This window comes from Narcine bancroftii, chromosome 3 (genome assembly GCF_036971445.1).
Source record: "Narcine bancroftii isolate sNarBan1 chromosome 3, sNarBan1.hap1, whole genome shotgun sequence".
Classification (NCBI taxonomy): Eukaryota; Metazoa; Chordata; class Chondrichthyes; order Torpediniformes; family Narcinidae; genus Narcine; species Narcine bancroftii.
Genome location: NC_091471.1, coordinates 353,818,987 through 353,843,852, shown reverse-complemented (window position 1 = coordinate 353,843,852; position 24,866 = coordinate 353,818,987). Strand labels below are relative to the sequence as shown.

The 24,866-nt window shown below is 47.3% G+C and overlaps 1 protein-coding gene across 1 annotated transcript in view; it reads left to right on the top strand.

Moving 5' to 3' along the window:
• Positions 1-24,026: 24,026 nt before the first annotated feature.
• LOC138759445 (hepatic leukemia factor-like) overlaps positions 24,027-24,866 on the top strand; it is a 47,280-nt gene continuing 46,440 nt past the window's right edge. The window contains exon 1 of the mRNA XM_069929882.1: positions 24,027-24,432. Coding sequence (XP_069785983.1) covers positions 24,327-24,432 — 106 coding nt within the window. The 5' untranslated portion in view covers positions 24,027-24,326. The remainder of the gene's footprint in view (positions 24,433-24,866) is intronic.

Sequence of the window (24,866 nt, the reverse complement as noted above, 5' to 3'; positions counted from 1 at the left end):
AAACAAAACAGGATTAGCCGTGAAGGAGATTGAAAAGTGTAGCAAGACCTGGGGATGGTGTGTGAATTGACAATGTGGGGCCATGCATTGCACCCTTATTCAGAAATCACCTCGGCAGCTGGCACAGTGTCCGCGCGCGCGTGCTCTCTCTTTCACACACTCACAGGTGGACAGTGAGAAATGTTCTGACCAGTTGCATCGTCACCTGATTTGGCAACTCAAAATGCCCAGGAACACAGAAGGCGTCAGAAAGTGACAAACCCTGGCCAAGTCCATCATAGGCTCTGACCACCCCTCCAGAGTGAGGAGATAATGCTCAGGGAGGCAGCCAACTTCATAAAAGATCCCAATCACCCTGGTCACAACCTCTTCTCACTGCTACCTTCATGCAGAAACCTGAAGACCAGCACTTCCAGGTTCAAGAACAGTTGATATCCAACAGCTATGAGGCTCTTGAACCTTCTCATACTACCTTAACTGTAAACTACAGTTTGCACCAAAAATTCCTGTCTGCACTGTTGAAAAACCTATTTTCCTTCCACTAACTATAAATGAATATTTATAATCATTTGTATTATCTCTTTCCATACTAAGGTCATTTATACCCTCTTTGGTGTATCTAATGTACCCATGTGGCTGCAGCAAGTAAGAATTTTAGTGGATCTATATATTATACTCTGGATATGACAATAAACTCTCATTGAATTGAAATTTAGACACACAGCACGATTACAGGTCCTTCTGGCCCATAAGCCCGTTTCACCCAAATACCCCAATTAATCCTACAACCCCCATATGTTTTGAAGAGTGGGAGGAAACTGGAGCATCCAGAGGACACCCATGCAGATACAGGGAGAACATTCAAACTCCTTATAGTCAGCGCCGGATTCAACCAGGTTTGCTGGTGTTGTAATAGCGTTGTGCTAACTAGGCTGACCCACATGTGTAGGTGATTGTTCAAATTTCAGTAATGTAGTGGGACCCCCTGCCCCATTCCTGCTTTGTGCATTTAGTGTTCAGCTCCAAGAACATACCTGGATTGACCAGGAAGAGGGCACACAAAGCTAATGTCATTGTAACAGGGCAGAAGGCGAGAGGTAAGAAGGAGAGCTGGAAGGACCCAGCAGGTGGGGAGGACGAAACTGGTTCCGTGCCAGATTGGGATTTGAGTTCTGGAGTGTCAAGATGTTGACGGCCTGGACTTCAACAGAACGCAGAGAACATCTAGCAAGGACTAACGGTTTGTGTTCTCTGCTCCAACGCAGAAATATCAAAAAGGGGCTGTACAGGAAACAGCTTCACAAACTCCGCAAGGGAGTTATAGCACTACCCAAGCCGACAGGAGAGCAGGTATGAGGGTGTATCGACACCCGCAGGTTCCACCTGGTTTCCCTTGGAAATAGGTTCGAGGTTCCTTGTCACGTAACAGTACATTAAAAATGTAATAATCATGTTATACTTTAACCTTTTTCTGATGTAAAAATGAACATGAGCATTGCCTGGTGCTCCTTACAGTATGAGAGAAAGAGAAGCAAAAGAGGGTCACTTCAGAGACACACTGAGTGTTGGTGGATTCACCTCTAGCACTCCCAGAGCCTCTGCAGTTGCACAAACCCCTGTTCAATTTGCCAATCCTGGAACTCCCTCCCACCGCAGGACCTTTCTGGTCAACGATAACCCCAGGCTGTTGATGGTGGGAGATGAGGTGTGGGAATGCCTTTGATTAACGAGGTGACTTTGTGTAGTTAAACGAGGCTGTTCGGTTCCTGGGCACGTCATGTATATATAACGAGCCAGAAAATTTGGTTAATAAATTTTGCATTGAAGTAACTAACCAAGTGTTGCAGTGAAATTCTAGAATTTCCATCACTTCATCAACCAGGAGGGAGGCAACCCTCTTCCTGCTCCCAGGTCGGCCTGACTAAATCATGGCAGATCTTTGTATACTCTGAAGTGCGCTGGCGGGGATGCAACAGCAAACACCCACTTCTCTCCAATGCTGTTTGAGGACAAGCATTGCCCTGGACTCGAGTGAGGAGTCAGAGCCCTCCAATAGCACGCCAATTCCTTGTCCTATGCTGAGGGTCGAGTGTCAGCTCCAGAGTGAGGAGATAATGCACTGAGTCTGGTACCCAAACTGGCCAAGCTAAGATCTGATCCAAGCTTCTGGCTCCAAGATGAGACACGGCTCTTGAATGGATATCATTCTGCCAAAAGATATTACCTTGCACTGTCTTTTGTAATTGTACTTTCTCTGATCCATGCACCATGTTTTCGTACCCTGCACTGTTCCTTTACTCCCAACACTGCTGTCTTATTTGTCTATTTATTAGTTTACTTATTATCGCAGTACCTGCTTTATGAGTTGAGTTGCCTAGATAGCACTGAACGAGTTCTCTACTGTTGTGGAGTGGGGAATTGTACTGTGAAAGTGGGGTCATGGGTGGTTATTAGTCAGAGTACTGAGGTGCAGAACTTGGGAGGTCACGTTGCAGCTGTACAAGACATTAGTGAGGCCCCACTTGGTCACTGTGCTAGAAGAAAGATGTCACCAAGTTGGAGAGTGTGTAGTGAAGGTTCACGAAGATGTTGCCAGGACTCGTGGGGCGGAGCTACAGGGAGAGGATGAGCAGGCTGGGGCTTATTCTTTGGTGCACAGGAGGATGGGGGGGGGGGGGGGGATCTCATAGACATGCACAAAATTGTGAGAGGAATAGATTGTGTAAATGCAGAGAGTCTCTTTACCCAGAATCGGGGAATCGCTAACCAGAGGACATAGGTTTAAGGTGAGGGAGATTTAACAGGAATCTTAGCGGTACCTCTTTTTACAAAGAGGGTGGTGGGTGTATGGAATGGGCTGCCGCAGGTGCAATGGCAACATTTAAAAATCATTTAGTTGGATAGGTGGATAGGGTGGGTTTAGAGGGATATGGGCCAATCACAGACAGGTGGGACTGTTGTGGGTAGGACATTGGTCAGCATGGGCCGGTTGGGCTGAAGGCCCTGTTTCTACGCTGTGTGACTCTCCCACTCTGTTGTATTTCAGTACATGTGACAAATAAATAATTCAATTAATTTCAAGGTCAACCGGCAGCAACAAATTTGGGGAAAGGAAACCGAAGAGGATGGGGCAAGATGTCATTTAGCATCCCCCTCCGCTGCCCCCCTCCTCATGGGTAATGAACAAAAATCTGGTTGACTTGATACTTCACTGTGAATTAAACAGGGCCTCTCAAACACCCACTCTCACATAGTGACTTGGTTATGTTGCAGTTTAGAGTGTAATTAAAATAAAAGCCCTCAAAGAAGATACCAAATCCTGGTTCATTGTAAATACAAAATGAAAAGTACAGACATCAGCAGCTCAGGAGAGATGACACATTTTCAGTCAGCGGTGAACATTGTACTGAGTTTTATAGTGATATTTATTTTAAAACCCCTCCCTCCACCTCCCCTGACTTCCTTGCCTGCAGATAGAAATTAAAAATTTTAATGTAATTTTAATGTGTAGGTGATATCAGGTGGTACCTGCAGCACAGCAGGTCGCTGAGAGTGTGCGGCTGAGGTGTAGGTAAGACTGCAACTGCAGTCGACCCAAGGCCCTGGTGCAGAGTCAAGGCAAGTCAGCGGCCCGCATTCCTGAGTACCAGCAATGAGCCTGATTGGCGAGAAGTCCAGCCGTCCTGTTTCCGGATCTCAACAGCAGTCGGTACGGTTGGTGCTGGATTCTGGCTGGGGTTTGTGGCTGGACGGGTGAACTTGGTCCTGGATGGGAGAGGTCGCAGCACATTAGCCAGCCCTCTCACTGCACCCTTGGAGGAGTTGCCCATTGAGTGGTCAAGGTCACGGGCAGTGGAAAGAATCAGAATTTATTGTCATAAATATGCCACGAAATTTGTTGCAAACATTGATATAAACCACCTTACAAAATAAAATAGTGCAAGAAAAAGTCAAAGTGAGGCAGTGCCTATAGTTCATTGCTCTTTCAGGAATCTGATGGCAGAGGAGAAGAAGCTGTCCTTGAGCTGCTGAGTGCTCGACTTCAGGCTCCTGTACCTTTTTTTCCCAATGGTAGCAGAGTGAAGAGAGATGGGTGGTGCTGATCCTTGAGGATAGAGGCTGCTTTCTTAAGACACTGCCTCTTGTAGATGCCCTCGATGGAGTGGACTGGTGTCTGTGAGGTCACTGGCCAAGTTAACAACCCTCTGGAGTTTTTTTCTTGTCCAGACAATTATGCAACCACTCAGAATGCTCTCCATTGTTCACCTGTAGAAGTTTTTGAGAGTCTTTGGTTACGTGCTGAATCTCCTCAAACACCTCACAAAGTATAGGTGCTGGTGAGCCTTCTTCACGATTACTTCGACATGGAGGTTCCAGGACAAACCCTCAGAGATGTTGACACCCAAGAATTTAAAGTTCTTGATTCTCTCCACTGCTGAGCCCACGATGAAGACTGGCTCATGTTCTCCTGACCTAGCTGAGTTGGGAGAAATCACAAGCACCTGGGGCATAAGTTTCACACAGGGCCATCGTCAGAGGGAGAGGCAGGGGCTGGCCAGCAGTCAGTGGATTCAGGTAAGGAGGGGTTGATTGATGCATGGAGTCAGGTAGATGAGGGTAGGGTGGAGATGGTGAGAGATGAGCAGAGGGAACCAGGTGGGAAAGGGGAAAGAATATGGTTAACAGTGGGATTGAGCTGGTTGGAAGTGAAATGCTGCTTCATTTGGAAGGACTTTTTGGGGTGAGGGAAGAGGTGTAGCTGGAACTGGAGTATATCTTGTGGTTACAGGGGTAGGTACTGAGGGGATCATTGGTGGGGAGGAGTGGACAAGGGGGTCACAAAGGGAGTGATCCCTGCGGAAGGCAGAGAGGGGAAGGAAGAGGAATATGTCTCCAGTGGTGGGATCACATAGACAGAAGTAGCAAAGGAAGTTGTGTTGGATGCGGAGGCTGGTGGCCACAATCAGGGAGAAGCTTGTGAAGCTGCAGGGATCACCGACTGCATCCGGTTGTGATCTCCTCTAAATCGGAGAGACTGAGTGCAGACTGGCAGATGGCTTTGTTGAGTACCTCAGCTCTGTCCGCCGCTATAGCGGGGATCTCCCAGTGGCCACTCATTTCAATTCCCCATCCCATTCCATTGCTGACCCGTCTTCCCATGATCTCATCCTCTGCCAGACTGAGACCATCTGCAAATAGGAGGAACAATACCTCATCTACCGGCTGGGCACCCTCTGACTTAAGATCGAATTCTCTGGCTTTCATTAAAAACCACCCCCTCCCCTCACTTCTTCCCACCATTGCCTTCCCCCAGCTCTGTCTTTCTGTCTCTCTCTCTCTTTCTCCCTTTGTTTCCTTGTGCACAGACATCATCCCTTATATCCAATTAACACCTTTTTTTGGTCTGGATTCCTCCCCCAGCATTGCCTGAATTGTGAGATTTCTTACTCTTGGGCTCATTCTGCTTATTCCTTGAAGAAGGCCTCAGGCCCAAAACATTGGCAATATATCTTTGTCTCCTATGGATACTGAAGGACTGACTGAGCTCCTCCAGCATTTCAGTGTGTTTTTACGACAATCACAGTGTCTCCAGACTTTCATGTTTCACTGAAGACTTCCACGTTCATTCCTGACGGGGTATGAGGTGCCCTTCTTCAATTTGCCTTTTGGCCGCACCCGGGCAATGGAGAAAGTCAAGGACAGACTGGTCAGTGTGGGAATGGGGAAGGGAGTTGAATGTAACCAGGAGCTCTGGGTGGCCATTGTGGACCGAGTGCAGTACTCAGCAAGGTGTGGACTAGGCAATAAGATAGAGTGCAGAGAAGATTTTCTAGGATTCGCCAAAACTTCAGAAACTGAGTTACATGGAAAGGTTAAACTTTATTCCTTGGAGAGTAGATGAATAAAGGGAGATGATAGAGATATCCAAAATTATGATGGGTATAGATAGAATAACTCCAACTAAGCTTTTTCCACTGTGGTGGGTGAGATACAAACCAGAGGACGTGGGTTAAGGGTGAAAGAGGAGAATTTTAGGAGGACCTTCTTTACACAGAGAGTGGTGGGAGAGTGGAACAGGCTTCCAGCTGAAGTGGTGAATCTGGGCTCAACTGACGGTGTGCAGCACAGAGCAAGTCCAAAGGCAATAACAAGTTTAAAAACTTAATACTGACAGTCTTTATTTGAATACCATGTAGCATTTGCCACAAGATGGACAAGATGATAGCACAGGTAGCAACTTGAGAGAAGCTGGGTGGTTGGACCAGAGTTGAGCTGTGATATGGGCAGTGGATCATGAGGTGAAATCCTATTAAACAGAAGGGAAACAAAGACTACATTGGGGTGGTCTATAGGACCCTCCCCCAAAATTGTCACCTCTCAATGGGGCAGTGCACAAAGGGGGAAATAACCAGGTCATGTTTGAAGGGAACTGCAATTGTCATAGGAGAATTTAGTCCACACATTAACTGGTGTCATAGAAGAATTTATCAGGAATGCTTCTTAGAACAGTATGTTATGGGAGTACACAGGAAGAGGCTATTTTAGACTTGATCACAAGGAAGGATTAATAGATGTTGTGGTTAAGGATCCCCCTGGGTGGTGGTGACCACACAGTGAAACCACAGTCTTCAACTTAAATAAGGAGAATTTTCATGGTATAGAGTTTGTCCAAGGTAGTGGGGCAAAATAAGCTATGAAAATAGTTAGTCAATAGCTGATCCACAGAACTCAACAGGAATTTATTCCGATCGGAAAAAGGGATTCCATGAGAACCAGGCACAATTCTGTGGTAGAGAGAGTGGAGAACACCAAGTTCCTTGGAGTTCACTTAACTAGTGCCCTATCGTGGCAGTCAACATCTCCTCGCTTGTCAGGAAGCCACAACATCGACTCCACTTGCTGAGAACATGGAAGCAGGCAAGGCTACTGGCCACCATTATGTCAACCTTCTATAGGAGCTCTATCCAGAGCTTCCTGGCCGGCTGCATCACAGTTTGGAACTGTTGCTGCAGAGAAATGGATTGGAGGTCAATCCACAGGACCATAAGAGTGGCAAAGAGGATCAATGGAATCTCCCTCCACCCATCAACGTGATCTATCGGAATCGTTGTGGACCCCTTCCATCCTGCACACAGCATCTTTCAGCTGCTCCCATCAGGAAAAAGATACAGGAGTATCAGAGCCAGCACCACCAGGCTGAGGAGCAGCTTCTTCCCACGGGCAGTGAGAATGCTGATTGACCAAAGGAACTGTTCACACTAACCATCTGAGACACTCATATTCATAAACAATATTTATTTATTTGTATAGATGAATACTCATCCTGTATATGTATTGTTTGTCTGTGCATAATGTCTGGTTGTGTGTCTGCATGTTTTGTACCAAGGACAGAAGAAAGCTGTTTCATCAGGTTGTACTTGTGCAATCAGATGACGATAAACTTGACAATCTGTGGTTAATAATGGAGGTCCAGGATAAATACAGGTACACGGTCCTTTATCCGGACATCTAAAATCCAAAAAGCTCCAAAATCTGGTAAGTGGGGAGAGGTGGCTTGGCGGTCAGTGCTTGGGGGAGTCGGCTGAGCGAGTGGAAGGGGGTGGGGGTGGATACGGCAGCACAATTCGGGAGAGCTTTCCGAAATCCGGAAAAGTCCGAAATTCGAAACACACTGTCCCTCAAGGGTTCCGGATAAAGGATCTTGTACCTGTAGATTCAAACCTAGCCAACATGGTTTTAAATTTAAAAAGTACGGCATATATGGTGACAAGGGCTTGGGAAAGGGCAGAAGCCTGAGAAATTCTTCGAATCCAACTGCAAAAGGTTTCAAGTTTATAAGAAGGGATAACATTGATTTTTGAGAGAAATTCAGGTGTATTATCACAGGGGACAGGAGCTGGAAGAAGACAGCTAAAGGTAGATATAGAACATCTGGAGAACAAGGCTAGTCATTTAACAACAGGAAACAAAAGAAAGGTGTTAAATTAATAGATTCCTTCCATCTCCTACGTGCAGGACTTATCCCGGAGGTAACAATTTCAAATAGGAGGAAGAAACTTGTAAAAACCACAATCACGTGGGGGGTATAAATGAGAGAAATGGGGCTAAAGGCAGATAAGTCAGTAGGACCAGGTGGCTTGCACCCAAGAGGTTTAAAGGAAGTGGCTGCAGAGATGGTGAGCACTTTTCAAAGTCGCTGAATTGCAGGAGGATCGACGAAGATTGGAAAACAGCCAATGTGTTTCAAAAGGAAGAAAGAAAATGGGGAACTATTCGTTTTATGCCTACTGTACATGATATTAGAGCTAATAGGAAATAGAAAATCATTTAATTTTTAAATTTAGACATACAGCACAGTAACAAGCCATTTCGGCCCACAAGTCTGTACTGCCCAATTACACCCAATTTACCTACAATCCCAGTACGTTTTTAACAGTGGGAGGAAACCCTCGCAGACACAGGGAGAACTTACAAACTCCTTACGGACAGCATGGGATTTGAACTGCTGGGCCTGTAACAGTGTTGCACTAATCACTTCACTATCCATGCTATCTTTTTCTAACCATGCGTTTAGGAAAGAAGAATGTAGTCAAACTTGGGAAAACAAGGGTTAATGAAAGGTAAATGATGCTTGACAAATTTCCTCAGGATCTTCAAGGTTAAGATAGGGGAATTTGATGGGAGAACCTGTAGATGTTATTTATTGAGATATCCAAAAGGCATTTGACATGTTAAGTGCATATAATATCAGAAAAAGGGTGTTAGCATTGACTGAAAACTGGTTGTCACATAGAAAAAAGACAGTTGGAATGAATCGGTTCTTGTCAGGCTGTATGGATCATCCACAGTATCCTTACCAGTTCTGTTCACCCAGTTAAAATTTCCCATGACAATTACAGTTCCCTTTCAGCATGCCCTGGTTAATTCTCCCTTTATTGAAAGGTCCCATTATGAGTCCTTGGCTTGGTTCCTTCCCCTTCCACTGCTCTGGAGTGTCCAGGCTTGCTGGGTAGGGTTAGGCCTCTCTCTAGCACTAGAAAAGGGCAGGAATTGGGCAAATTCTTGCCCTCTGAATTTTGGAGGGGAGGGATGTTGAAGGACAATTTGCCAGCTGCCAGCCCACAGAACGTTAAACCAGAGGGCTGAGGGCAGTTTAAGAACAGAACAGTCAACAACAGTGCTAAATGGTATGAGGCTGGTGCCTATCCCTACACAGCCCTCCTCTCTGCTGGGGGAATTGGTCTAGAGAGTGACCAAAAATCAGCTTGGAAATCCTCTTGATGAATTATCATCTGTTCAGCGCTCTGGTGAGGCACACCTATGGAGCGTGCTGATGGGATCTGATCTTGTGGAACCTAATCTGGTGGGACCTGCACTGGTGGGATCTGAGGTAATGGGACAAGTGCTGGTAGAAGCTGATCTGATGGAACCTGGTGACCTGCGACTGTGGAACTTGATATGGTGTGTCCTGAACTGGTTGGATGTGCTGGCGGGTCCTGATCTGGTTGGATGTGCTGGTGTGTCCTGAACGGGTTGGATGTGCTAATGTGTTCTGAACTGGTTGGTTGTGCTGGTGGATCCTGATCTGGTGGGACCTGATCTAGTTGGATGTGTTGGTGGGTCCTGATCTGGTAGGACCTGATCTGGTTGGATGTGCTGGTGGGTTCTGATCTGGTGGGACCTGATCTGCTTGGATGTGCTGGTGGAACCTGATCTAGTGGGTCCTAATCTGGTTGGATGTACTGGTGGGATCTGATCTGGTTGGATGTGCTGGTGGGACTTGATCTGGTTGACGTGCTGGTAGGACCTGGTCTGGTTGGTTCTGATCTGATTGGACGTGGCGGTGTCTCCTGATCTGTTTAGATGTACTGGTGGGTCCTGATCTGCAGGGACTTGATCTGGTTGGATGTGCTGGTGGAACCTGATCTGATGTGACCGAATCTGGTTGGATGTACTGGTGAGATATGATCGGGTTGGACATGTTGGTGTGTCCTGATCTGATTGGATGTACTGGTGGGTCCTGATCTGGTTGGATGTGCTGGTGGGTCCTGATCTGGTGGGATCTGTGCCCAGCAGTTGTGAGTTATATGTTGGGGAGAACTGAGATCATCTTCTTTTCCATGACATGCTGGTTGGTTGATTGGCCACTGTAAAGGACAGCTCAATATAGGTTATGGTAATGAGAGGGGTTATAGTCTTACGAGAAGGAGAATAGGATACCGGGGGTCAGAGGCTGGGACCAATGAGGTCACGTGGTGGACATATCTGATGGGTTGAATGGGCTGCTTTGTATCAAGTGAAACAACAAAGCAAAGGGAATTCTTGTGCTTGAAGAAATTGCCGTGGTCCTGCTGCTTGTGGTTTATCTCCAGAGAAGGGGCTGGGAGGACAGACTGCAACTCCTTGCCATTTGGGGGAGGAAAGCCTGTGCAAAAGGTATCAGCCTTTGGCAATCTCTTGTTACCAGTAACGTTATCGTGTGGCTAACTGCACATCTGCAGGAATCCTTGCCACAGGACCTGTCTAACCATTGTCTCCTGATCCTGAGCAACATCACCACTCCTCCCAGCAATCCAGGAGAACACAACAAACCTACAGCTCGCAAGCTTACCTAATAACTGAGCCTGCCTCTGCCCAGCAGCCTGTTCACCCCACTCTCTCCATGGGGTTGGGGTTCTGAGGAAGGGGTACTGAACTTTTGGCATTTGAATGTAACAGGTTCCTCAGCATTCTCACTGCCCGTGGGAAGAAGCCATTCCTCTCCTCTAATGCTCCTGTATCTTTTCCCCAATATGAGCAGCTGAACAATTCTTTGTGCTGGGTGGTAGGGGTCCTCGTTTTACAACCCCTCTTTAAACAACAATCCCAGTAGATCACTTCCATTGGAGGGCAGGGGGAGACTCCAAGGATCCTCTCTGCCACTCATGATCCTGTGGATTGAGCTCTGAACCATTTCTCTGCAGCAACCGTACCACACTGTGATGCAGTCGGCCAGGATGCACTCGAAAGAGCTCCTGTAGAAAGTTTAGAATCAGGTTTATTGTCATGAACGTGTAACAAATTTGTTGTTTTTGCATAAGGCAGTATTGTACAGCTAGTCCTCAAGTTATGACCGTGTTTCGTTCTGGTCGACCGGTCGTATCTCGAAATGGACAAATGTCAGAAATTCATTGTATCCATTTTATCGTTCGTCAAATACAACATGGCGGCCACCAAGGCCAGGTCTCGTGAGAGGTTGCCCACCCCTGCCATGGATGCTCGTTTCCATAGTTGTCACCCCAAAGTGAAATGTTTATATCTACATTTATTTTTTCAAAGTTTCAGGTATATGTACGGATGGCCATTAGTCGAGGACTCCCTGTACATTACAGGGGTAAAATTGCTATAGATTACAGTTCCATAAAAACAAGATTTAAAAAAATTAATAATTTGTGCAAAAAAAAGAGAAAAAAGTGAGGTAGTGTCTATAGGTTCTTTGTCCATTGAGAAATCTGATGATGGAGGGGAAGAAGCTGCCCTTGTGCCCTTCTCTGGAACTTTGATCTCAGCCTCCTGTAGCTCCTTCCCGATAGTGTGAAGAGGGAATGGCCTGGGTGCTGAGGGTCCTTGATGATAGAGGCATGTGCTAGGTCACTTAGTATTCTTAATGCCAAGATTGAGAGACTTTTGTTGACCGAGGGGATTCGGGGACATGGAGAAAGTCAGGTTTACAGGATCAGGTCAAAGAGAAGCCACACTCCCATTGAAGACCCTCCTTCTGAACCTCAACCTGGAGAGTACTCATTTTAAACTGCCATTTCCAATCACCATGCCTCATTGAACAGCAGGGGAAGGCACTGCTTGTAACAAACCGGCTAAGATAAAGATACATAAACAACATTTTGGGCTTGAGCCCTTCATCAAGGTATGAGCAAAATGTCGGCAGGGTGGTGGGAGGGGCAGGGGAGGAGCACAGTCCCGCAGGCAAGAGGTAATGGGTGGATGGGGAGAGAGAACAGGGAGTAGGTTAGCAGAAACCGGAGAAGTTGAGGTTAATGCCATCCAGTTGGAGAGGGCCCAGGTGGAAAATTAGATGTTGCTCCTCCAATTTATAGGCAGCCTTTGTTTGGCAACACCTGAGCCGCGGACAGACGTGTCAACATGGGAGTGGGTCGCAGAATTGAGATGGCTGGCCACTGGGAGATCCTCGACATTGATGCGGGCAGAGCGAAGGTGCTTGCAGGCAAGGTAAATGCTCACCTCACCTCCCCACAGCGTGCAGAACAGGTTTAAAGTTGGACCGTAAACCTGTGCTAAAGCAGCAAGTTTTCCAGGGTGTGGAGGCAGCTTGGAGATGTGCTGGCATGCATTGATGAAAAGGCCCTGAAGCTCTGCAACTAAATAATTTTTTCAATGGCTTTCAGGACAGGAGACATACTCACATGACAGCTCTATAACCACAAATAACTAAAATGGATCTTCAATGCAAATGGTACTTTCTAAACCCTCTTCTGTGTCCAACTGAATGACCTCATTTGTGGGAGTGTCTCTCTCTCTGCCCTGACTTCTCTTTGCCTTGTTACCTGGTTTCTCCCACTATCCCCATGGCCTCTGCCCCCTTCCCCTGGATAGGATGATAAAAGCAGGGTCCAACTACTCTCCTCAGGGGGATGGAAAAGACCCTCTATGTCTCCTATCATGGAAAGAGCAGGAGACTTAACCCTTGGTGTCCAGGGTCAATGTTTCTTCCCCCAGTCATCCATGCTCACCACTGGTGTTATCAGCCTGTACCTGGATACTGGGTTTCTAACCCGACCACTGAAGCACTGGGATATCCCAACGTTATAGAATCATCAACATTTCTGACCATTAACTATCCCCTCCCTTACTCCCTACCACATCTCACTCTCTCTCTCTCTCTCTCATCCTTTCTCCCTCCCTTCCTGTTTGCTCCTTCTTCCAACCTCCTTTATCCTTTCTTGCTCTACTCTCTCTTGCACCCTTTCTCTCGACACTATCTCCCACTTTCACTCACCCTTTACCTTGCCCTCCCTCCCTCCCTCCCTCCCACTCTCCCTCTACCCTTTCACTCCCTCTTCCTCTCTCTTTCTCCCTCCCACTTCCCATTCCTCTCTCCCTTTCTCCCACTTTTTCTCTCTCTCCCCCCACTCTCCCACTCATCCTTATACTCTTGCTATCCCAAATAGTCTGTACCTCTGGAACTCCTTCTCCTTCACTGACTCTGGTTTAGTGGGGTTTTTTAAAATTTCAAAATAAATTTTATTCACAAGAAAAAGTGTATATTTACAGCACCAAGTCTTTTCACATAGTGTCATACGTGTTTGTGCATTGTATTGTACCTTGTAGCATTAACCACTTATAGCGCCATTGCCACTAATGTGAATCCCAACCCCCACCGCCTTCTATTGTCTGAGGGACTTCCCCACCCTACCCACTCTGAAGCACCCCGAAACCTGCACAACATCCCTGCGCTCCACCTACTCTCCCACAGAGGCTGGTGTCTCCTTGGAACCAGCTGCCAGAGGAAGTGGTGGATATGGGGACAATTGGAACTTTCAAAAAGATCTTTAGGTCAGTCCTCATACAGGAGAAGTTTATGAGAGATGAAGGCCCAATGCAGAGAGAGGCACCTAGGTCAGCAGGGACAAGTTGGGCTGAAGGGCCTGGATGCTGGGTTTCCAACCCGACCACTGAAGTTTTGGGATATCCCAAGGTTTTGGAATCACCAACTGCGTGCTGTGAGTCTCTGACTCTATTAATGAACGTCCAACTCCATTTGCCAACTCTATTTGACAACATGCAGGCACATTTCGAGGCTAATGTTTTTAATTTGCTGAGGTGTTTATCTTTGATGCAATAACAAATCCTTTATGCAAGTTATGAGGTGTGAAACATAACTCTGACAAGATCCTGACACCCCACCCCGCCTCTACTTCCCTAAAACCTGAACGTCGTTCCTGGGGAACAGGCTGAAATTAGGGTTTTGGATTTATCCACCAATTCCTGCACAAAGAATAATGCCAGGTTTCCAGAGTGTGGAATTCAACATGTTCAAACCTGTGTCAGAGGAATGCACAACCCAGAGAAGCACAAAGATGGCAGATGTTGCGGTCTTGGGCGGACAAGGAATTCAGCCAGAATCCAGGGGTGGAATGGTCAGTCAATGTTTTAGGTTGAGATGAGAGGGAAGGGAATGAAATTACCTACTAAAGGGGGAAAGAAGCTGGGGAGGGCCCCAGAGGTATCTACAGCCTCGATTTCTCCCCACGGATGCTGCCTGACCTGTTGAGTCCCTCCAGCAATACTTTGCTCAGTACCTAAAACCTGAGTGTTTGACAATGCAAATATGCAGCCAGCTGTAACCTGTCCTGGAATTTCCTACACCAGAGACCATCTGATTTCAGATTTATTCCAGTACGAACATGACATCACATACAACCCTGAGATTCCTTTCCCTGTGAACTAGGCAGATTTACCACTTAATGGAAGTGTAAACAAAAACTGTACACAGTGTATACATGTAAATGAATTTATAAAATGTAAACAAACCGATTGTGCACTGCAAAGAGGGAAAGCTTCAATGAAGTGCCAATGTAAGGGTCCTTAATTGAGTGCTGCATTGTTTGTGGTTGAGGAATCTGATGCTGGAAGGGTAACAGCTGTTCCTGAACCTGGTGGTGTGAGTTTTGTGGCACCCATACATCTTTCCTGATAGCATTAGAGAGAACAGAGCATGTGCTGGGTGGTGTGGATCCTTGATGATTGCTGCTGCTCTCTGACAGCAGCGTTCCCCATAGATGTTCTCAGTGGTGGGGAGGGTTTTTACCCATGATGTCCTGGGCTGTCTCCACTACCTTTTGCAGGACTTTCTGCTCAGGGGTATTGATGTCCCCATACCAGACCGTGATGTAGCCGGTCAGCACACTTTCCACCACACATCCGTAAAAATTTGCCAGGGTTTCCGATGTCACGCTTTCTTCACAATGCCATCAACTCCTGCTCAGCCATCTGTGAATAGCACCCAGTGTCGATCCCAAGAGGGTGTGCTGACCGAGAGACACAAAACGGCTGACGCTGGAACCTTGAGCAAACCACGAGGAGCTGGAGGGACTCATTGGGTCAGGCAGCATCTGTGGAGGAGGGAGACAGTCAGGCAATGTTTCGGGTTGAGTCCCTTTATTAAGACTAAATTTGTGATACATATAATATATATGTGGGGAGAAGAAGCTGGGAGATGGGCCAAGATTTGATAGGGTGTTGGATAGAAGGTGGAGGAAGAGGGAGGGGGTGCGTCAGAGAGTAAAATGTGAACGGGAAAAGGTAAAGAAGAGATGGAAATAGTGGAAATGGAGGTAAAGTCTCCTCATCGAGTCTTAGATTCACACAGAACAGAAACAAGCCCTTGGGCCCATCATTGAAACTGATAATCAGCCACTCATTTATGCCAATCGTACGTTAATCTGATTCTCCCAACGTTCCCATCAACTACTTCAGATTTGACTCCTCACCCACACATACACTGGCACCGATCTGTCACTGATTAAGTCATGTGCTTTGGGAGGAATCCGGAGGGAAACCAACATGGACACGGGGAAAATGTGCCAATTCCACACTGATACCACCAGAGGTCAGGATCAAACTGGGGCCACTGAAGCTATGAAGCAGCAGCTCCACCTGCCGCACCATCTTGCTGTCCCGATTAAGTACTGAGATCACAGAGAACATTGTGCCAACCTATGTAAAACCACTTCACAACACTAATCCTTCTCTCCCTCACATCTCCGTAACCCTCTATGTTTCTTACTTCAGTCATTTGAATGTCCCTACTGTACCAGCCTCCACCACCACCCCCAGCAAGAGATTCCTGGCATCCACCACTCTCTGTGTAAAAACATACCTCTGACAGCTCCCTTAAATTGTCCTTCACCTACCCTCTGATATTTACTATTGTTGCACCAGGAAAAAGTGGTGGCTGGCCTGACCTGACCTTTCAGCAGAAGTGTTCGGGATCTGCTGTCTCCCCTGTGTCAGTGTTCCAAAGGTGTGTGGGAGTCAGGCTGAGTGTTCCTTGGCCAATGAAGAGCTGCCCAGTGGCTCCCCCGGCGGAGCCACTGCCCCACAGTGCCAGCAGCCCAGGTTCAATCCTGGTAGGTGCTGTCTGTGTGGAACTTGCACGTTCTCCCTATGACTTCATGGGTTACCACCCCTCCCCAAAAGCTTTGGTACTCTCCCACCTTCCAATGACGTGCAGGTTAACGAGCTACATAAGGACAAAACGGTGACCAAAAAAAAATAAACGTTTAAAAAACAAATTCCTGGAGGAACTCAGAGGCCCAGACAGCATCTGTGGAGAGAAAGAGACGGGGGACATTTCCACTTGAGACTCTGACATTTTCATTCACAGATGCTGCTCAACCCACTGTGACAGACTATATAGAGGTGTTTGGGAGATCAACTGGGAAAGGTTTGTTAGAGCAGGTCACACACAAACACTTTAAAAACAGAATTTTTCCAGGAGCTTTTGTAAGAGTGCTCAGAGACTCATGATGGACTGTTGTTTGCAAAAGGGCAACAAATGTAACAACAGACAGTAGCAGCTTTGTCTGGAAAACAGAATGTTGTCTGGAGGGTCATGTGATCTTTGCAGGCAGAAGGTAGAGAAAAAAGCAAGCTTTGCTCTCAGATAGGAGGGAGTGAGAGAGAGAGAGGAGAGAGACACAGACATCAGTTCCCGAGGGACAAGCTGGCAAGCTTTGGAAGATGGCCTGGTCAAAGGAGAGGACTGGCTGTCCAGTGTTTCCCTTGGAATAGGAGAAACAGAAAGGAACTCTGTGATGACCTGAAAGAAAGAGTTTATCATCTGAAGGGGGAAAGTTGTGGAGAATGTCCTGGAACAAGAAAAACTCTCTCTCTGAGAACCAACAAGAACCCTTCTGAGCGGTAACCATTTACCTGTTAAGCATCAAAGCCTGGTGAACTTTATTAATGTTAACTTCTGTGCACAGTACAAGAATTGCCTGCGACCAGCGAGATTGGACTGGGAACCAAAGAGCTTTGCTGAACGTACACACACGTGCGCTTAGAATTAGAAGGGGGATATGCGAGTCAATAGAGATAAGTTCAAGTTTGATTCTATTTTCATGTTCAAAGATAATTAAAAGCAACTTTTGTTTAAGTAACTCTTTGTCGTGCATATCTATTGCTGTTGGGTTTTGGGGTCCTCTGGCCTCGTTACAACGGAAGATTAAACCATTGTCATTCCTAATGTAAGAGTTTATTGTCATATACGTAAGTACAATGCACAACTCTAACAAACTTCTTGCTGCAGCCGCGCAGGTACATGAGACATACCATCTACAATAACATACATTGAAGGCAGAGAAGGAGATAATAAGTTTAGATAAATAAATTGCAGTTGGTGCAAGAAAAAAAAAGCCATGTTTCAATAGTGCAGCCAGACCTTTTTGTCGTCCCGGAGTAGTTTATGGTAGTACCGGGAGGTTCGAGAGTCTGATCGCTGTTGGCAAAAGAACTGTTCTTTAGCCTAGATATGCTGGTCTTCAGAGGCAGAATCAGAATTTACTGTCGTGAACATGTCACCCAATTCCTTGTTTTGTGGCAGCGTCACAGTGCAAACATTTATATAAACTACATTTCAAAATATATGAGGTAGTGCAAGAAACAGAAAAAGGCAAAGTGTCTTTGGTTCATTGATCATTTAGGAATCTGATGGCAAAAAAGGGGTGGGGTGGGGGGAAAGAAGCCACCCTTGTCCCGCTGAGGGATTGGTTTCAGGCTCCGGTACCCAGGGGGGTAGCCAGGTTCTAAAGTTAGGCGGAGCAAATACATAAAAAAGGTGCCAGATGGTGAGTCAGTGGTTTAATGGTGGGCCGCACTGATTTTTTGGTGGCATCAGACGGGGTCGGGGGTGGGGTGGGGGGTGGTGTCAGTGTCGTACCAGAGTGGGGTTTGGTATCGGCTGCATTAGATCCAAGTAGAGGTGGGTGGGGGGAGGCCCCACTTTTGAAAGATGAAAAAAAAAACACCCACAGCATCCTGCGACTGGTGATGGAGCTGTGTGGTGAGTTGGTGAAGAAGTGTGACCCCCACATTTTCCTGTTCCAACGCGACACTGAAAAGCTCATTGACCGCAAGACCTACCTGCAGGCGTAGCCTGGATTACGTCACCATGATGTGTAACAAGCAATGTTACTCCTTGGCCGTGGAGAAACTGCTGAATATCAGGCCCCCGATCTGTGCCCAGTGGATCCGAATTGTCTTCAGCGAGCTGACTCGACTTCTGACCACATCATGGGCGGCGACCACCCACGCATCATCACCATGACATCTTTCTTCTGGATGTTTGAGGAGAAGGAGAAGATGTTTGAGTTCTACGAACATGCATCGGGAGCTTGCATGGACGCAGCCTACATCAAACCGGAGGTGTCCATCAGGACCTGCCTTTGGGCCTCATGGACGACATCTATGTGTTTACCAGAAACTTCTCCATCCGCATCGATGTGGAAGGGGAGAGCAGTGGATATTGGGTTGATAACCGCAGAGGACCCCCTCAACTATGGCTTCAGTGGTGCTGGATATCTGAAATAAAAGCTGTAAATCAAGTTTCTGGGTTAGAATAATGGTTACCACAACACCGTTACGGCAGCAGCGACTGGGGATCGAATCCCACGCTGTCTGTAAGGAGTCTGTATATTCTCCTCGTGTCTGCATGGGTCTCCTCCAGGGTCTCCGGTTTACTCCCATCCTTCAAAATTATTCCAAGGCTTGTAGGTCAATTGGGAGTAATTGGGCTCCACGGGCTCATGGGCCAAAAAAGGGCCTGTTACTATGCTGTATGTCTAAAGTTTAATTTAAATTGCAGTGAGTGAACAGCGAATGGTTTCCGAGCTCATCCGGGTGACAAGTCTGCAGATGCTAGGGTCGAGGGCATGCTGAAGGAACTCAGCAGCATCCATAGGAAGTAAAGGGTAACCAACATTTTGGGCCTAGACCCTTCATCAAGTACAAACCAAAGCACGCAGGTGCCTGAATAAAGAGGAGATGAGGAGGGAGGGAGGAAGGGGCAGGGGGAGAAACCTGGGTAAGAGGTCATAGCTGGATATAGGTTGCGGGTGGGGGGTGGGGGGGGCAGAAGATAAACTGAGTAGTGATCAGGGGAAAGGGTAGCTCTCTGGTCTCATCTCCAGGGAACGCTGCCATCAGAAAGCAGCAGCAATCATCAACGATCTACACTCTGTTCTAGTGGATTTTCATAATGTAGGGGAATTAAGGGATGTGGGGAAAGGGCAGGTAAGTGGAGATGATCTGATTATCAGATCAGCCGTGATCTCATTGAATGGCGGAGCAGGATTGATGGGCCGGATGGCCGACTCCTGCTCCTATTTCTTATTTTCTTATATTCTTCCTTTCCTTCATTGGTCTGAGATACATTTCATATGGGTCTGGTGGCTTATCCCTTTTTTTGTAAAATGTGATTGACCACTAATTGCTTCTCCTGTCCGAGATTTATCACCGGTAATAATCTCCAAAACCATTAGAGTTCATTGCTGAGACTTCTCACAGGGACTTAATTTGCAAATGTCACTTAGTGATTCATGGGAGCACTTTCAGCCGATTCACCTTGGTGTGCTCCTCGGGGATCAGGGATCTGCGATCAACATTACCTGCCCACAATACACACCTGAGCACAGTAAACAGGTGAGAAAACTCCCTTCACTACTATGTAACCAAATACCCTTGAATGCACCAAGGTACACAGACCCTACAATCACAGGGTCATACAGCACTCTGTCCCATTCCCTTGCCGACATGTCTGTCCATGGTCTCAGCACTGCCAGACTGAAACTACCTGAAAATTGGAGGAACAACGCCTCATTTTCCATCTGGGCACCCTCCAACTGGATAACATTAATCAATGTCTCTGATTTCCGTTAACCCCATCCCCCTTCTTCTTCCTCGTGGCCTTTCCTCTCTCTCTCTCTCTCTCTCTCTCTCTCTCTCTCCCTCCCCTCCACTTTTTCCCTCTGTCTCCTTTCACAGAGCCAAAATCATTTCTCACCTTTCCTCTTGTCATGTCCAGTTAACACCTTTTGTTGGCACGGAGTCCCTCCCCCATCCTGTCTTCAGTCTTTATTCTTACTGTTATCTGTTTAGACCTTAAAGAAGGGCTCAGGCCCAAAATGTCAGTAATATATCTTTACCCCTGTGGATGCTGCGAGACCAGCTGAGTTCCTCCAGCATTTCTGTGGGTTTTTACTACAATCACATCATCTGCAGACTTTTGTGTTTCACTTCATATAGCACGGGGCCTTCTGTCTGACTGAATCTACACCCAACACAAAGTCCATCGGCACCAATCCTACACATCCTTTTATTTTCTCCACATTCCCATCAACTCCCCTGATTCTGTCACCCACCCACACACTGGGAATAACTTACAACAGCCAATTAACTCACCAACTGCCATATCATTGGGGCTGTAATACAACATAAAGCAAGCAGCACCAGCTCCTTGCCTGCCAAATCCCACTAGATTTGTTGCTTACTCGTGCTAGCTATCCCTCTATCCCCTTCACAGAGTGTCTTTTACTCAGACAACATAGGGTTAAGGTGCAGGGGCGAGGTGATGGGGGTGGGGTTGGGGGGAGGAGTGCATGGAGAGATTTAACAGGAACCAGAGGGATAACATTTTGGGACAGAGGGTGGTGGATGTTTCGGCTGCAGGAGAAGGTGGTTGAGGTAGGTACTATTGCAATGTTTAAGAAAAGAAAATTGGATGCATGAATTGGGTGGGTTTGGGAAGATACGGGCCAAAATCAGGAAGGTGGGACCTGTGTGGGTGGGCCATTTTAGTTGGCATAGGTAAGTTGGGCCAAAGGGCCTGTTCCCACAATTATATTCATGAGTCTGCCTTGAAGCTTCTTAGACACTACGTTGGTGGCAGCAGCGAGAAGAGGTTGTGAGCAGGGTGATGGGGGTCTTTTATGATGATGGCTGCCTCACAGAGATGCCATCAGTGGGAGAGAGGTTGGAGCCTGTATTGGACTTGGCTGTGTTTGCTACTTGAGGCATTCCTAAGCAGGTGAATTCTCAACAAAGCTATGATGCAACCAGTCAGTGCCCCTGTAGAAGTTTGATAGAGTATCAAATCTCCTCCAACATCTTAAAAGTATTGGTGTACCTCTTCTCACTACTATCTTCAGGCAGAAGGTACAGGAGCCTGATGTCCGGCACCTCAAGGTTCAAAAACAATGAACTTCAATGAACACCGAAAACCAGCTACCAGGCCCTTGAACTTCTCCACTCACTGGGATCACCAAAAGATGTGTCTACCCCATTGAAACATCACTTTTGTTTTTGCACTAACTGCAACTGTAAATATTTATTTATCTACTCTTTTATATGTATTATCTCTTTTTCTGAAAGAGCCTGTTACCATGCTGTACGTCTCAATTAAAAAAAAATTAAATTAAAAAAATTTAAATTCTGCCTTGGCATATTGGGGTATTTAATTTAGATGTATATGAAAATAAACTCTCAGCTCAACTCAAAAAAGAACTCTTTGTTTTGATCTGTGCACAATAATACTTGGGATTATTAAGTATCAAATGACCAAACTAGATGTTCCTAGCTGTCTGGCTGGCTTGTTAGCTGAAGAAGACACAAAAGTGTGGAAGAACAGTGGGGTTCAAATCCATCCATCTCTCAAGGTCACTGCACAGGTTGATAGGAGAGTTAAGAAGGCCTATGGGATGCTGGGCTTCATTAGCCAGGGGTTTGAGTCTAGAGAGGACATGTGGCAACTCTACAAATTTCTGGTGAGACGAACACTTAGAGTATTGAATTTAATTCTGGCCACCTCATTATAGGAAGGGTGTGGACACTATGGAGAGGGAGCAGAGGAGATTTACCAGAATGTTGCCTGGATTGGAAAATGAGGCAAGATTAGCAGAGCTAGGCCTTTTCTCTCTGAAGAAGGATGAGAGGTGATATAATAGAGGTCAACAAGATTCTGAGAGATATAGATAAGGTAGAGAGCCAGGATGGGAGTAGCAAACACCAGAGGACATCTGTACAAAGTGGAAGGAGAAAGGTTTAGGGGAGAAATTAGGGGAATTTTTTTTTACAGAGTTGTGGGTTCCTGGAATGTCTTGTCAGGGTGGTGGTGGAGCTGGAATAATAGGGGGATTTAAGATACTCTTTGGCACATGGATGAAAGTAAGGCCAAACCAAGAAACTGTAAATGGTAGGGCACTGAGGAGTGTTGTAGAACAGAAGGATCTGGGAATTCAGATACATAATTACCTGAAAGTGGCATCACAGATAGATAGGGTGGCAAAGAGAGCTTTTGGCATATTAGCCTTCATAAATCAAAGCATCGAGTACAGGAGATGGGATGTTAGGTAAAGTTGTAGAAGACATTGGTGATGTCAAATTTGGAGTATTATGTGCAGTTTTGGTCACCTAAGTACAGGAAAGATATCAATAAGATATAAAGAGTGCAAAGAAGATTTACTAGGATGTAACAGGGAAAGGTTAAACAGAACTTTATTTCCTGGGGAGTTGAAGAATGAGGGGAAATTTAATAGAGGTATTTAAAATTATGAAGGGTATAGACACAGTAAGTGTACGTAGGCTTTTTTCCACTGAGGGTAGGTGAGACACAAACCAGAGTGCATGAGTTAAGGGTGAAAGGGGAAAGGTTTAGAGGAAACATTAGATTTCAGATTTATTGACAAAGTACATACTCAACATCCCAAACAACTCTGAGATTTTTTCCTGCGGGCGAGACAGAATTATCACTTATTGGTAGTGCAAAAAAAACTGTACCCAACGTACATGAAAATAAATAAAGGATTGTAAACAAACTGACTGTGCAATACAAAAGGATAACAATCAATGAAGTATCCTAAAATGAGTCCCTGATTGAACTGGTTTTTTAAAATTTTTTTTATTTTTCACACTATAAACCACATTGATCAAGATACATACATTTTCCTTTTCAAATATATAGTGTCATTTTCTCCACCCTCCCTCCCTCCCTACCTCCCCCCCTCCCTACCTCCCCCCCCATCCATTTAAAGTACAAAATCTAAGATACATTAAACCAGTCAAACAATGTTGTCACTCAATAAAAATAAACAAGAAATTCCACTGAGTCAATTCTTTTCATTTCCTTCTTGAACTGCTTGTTGAGGAATCTGATGGTGGAGGGGTAGCAGCTGTTCCTGAACCTGGTGGTGTGAGTCCTGTGGCTCCTCTACCTCTTTCCTGAGGGTAGCAGCAAGAACCGATCGAGTGCTGGGTGGTGCAGATCCTCGATGATTGCAGGTGCTCTCCGTCGGTAGCGTTCCCTGTAGATGCTCTCAATGGGAGGGAGGGCTTTTACTGATGTCGTGGTGGGAAGGGTTTTACCTGTGATGTCCTGGGCTGAGTCCACTACCTTTTGCTGGGCTTTACGCTCCGGGGAATTGGTGTCCCTGGAACCAGGCTATGATGCAGCCGGTCAACACACGCACAGCTGTAGAAATTTGCCTGGGTGTTGTACCAAGCCTCCGCAAACTCCTGGTGCAAACAACAGGGGGAACTTCACACAGAGAATGTGGAATGAGCTGGCAGCTGAAGGCCAACTCAATTGTAACACTTTGGACAGGTCCATGGATGGGAAGGGTCTGGAGGTGCAGGTCAGTGCTATTGGGCAGAGTAGTTCGGCAATGTTCTCTACGAGGTAGGAAGGTTTTTTTAAATCTATATCTATCTTTAGGTAGGAATATAGAGGTCGGCACAACATCGAGGGCTGAAGGGGCTGGACTGCAGGTCCTCTGGACCTCCTTTCTCCTGCATGAAGCCTCTTTGCTGCAATCACAGCGGACCGACTGGTCGAGAGTTGTGCTCGTCCCGACAGTGTGGGGACGTGGGGAGGGTTGCAGCGCCGGCGATGCACACATGGTCACCAATGTGAGCGGCTCAGGGAGGGAAGAAGTTTACAGTGAGCGGTGCAAAGGCGATTGGTCAAAAGTGGGTCAACTCCGCCTCGTTCACATGACTTGGCTGGGATCTTCTGCAGAGAGAGAGGGGCGTCAATGTGCTGGCTCACACACACGCTTCGTGCAGAGGAGAGAAGCAAAATATTATTCCCCAGATCCTTGACGTCAGGTTGTTTCGGGGCCGCGGGGAGGAGGGAGCGGATGGCAGAGGTTTGAAGGTGTGTGCAGCCGCAGCTCTTCGGCCCCTCCGCGCCGGCTTGTCCCCCGAGCGCCGCCGCTCCGTGCATTCGGCAGAAGGCTGGTGAGCGAGGGGAGAGGATGGCCCGGCCCATGGCGGTGAACCCCCCGTACCTGCCGCCCAGCCACGGGGTGCTCAAGTCGCTGCTGGAGAACCCGGTCAAGCTGCCTCCGCGGCAGGAGGAAGGTGAGCGGGGGGTGGGGGGGTGTGAGGGGGTGGGGTTGGGGACAGCGGGGGGGGGGGTGGGGTTGGGGACAGCGGTGGGGGGGGGTGGGGTTGGGGACAGCGGTGGGGGGGGGTGGGGTTGGGGACAGCGGGGGGGGGGTGGGGTTGGGGACAGCGGGGGGGGGGGGGTTGGGGACAGCGGGGGGGGGGGGTTGGGGACAGCGGGGGGGGTGGGGTTGGGGACAGCGGGGGGGGTGGGGTTGGGGACAGCGGGGGGGGTGGGGTTGGGGACAGCGGGGGGGGGGTTGGGGACAGCGGGGGGGGGTGGGGTTGGGGACAGCGGGGGGGGGTGGGGTTGGGGACAGCGGGGGGGGGTGGGGTTGGGGACAGCGGGGGGGGTGGGGTTGGGGAAAGCGGGGGGGGGTGGGGTTGGGGACAGCGGGGGGGGGTGGGGT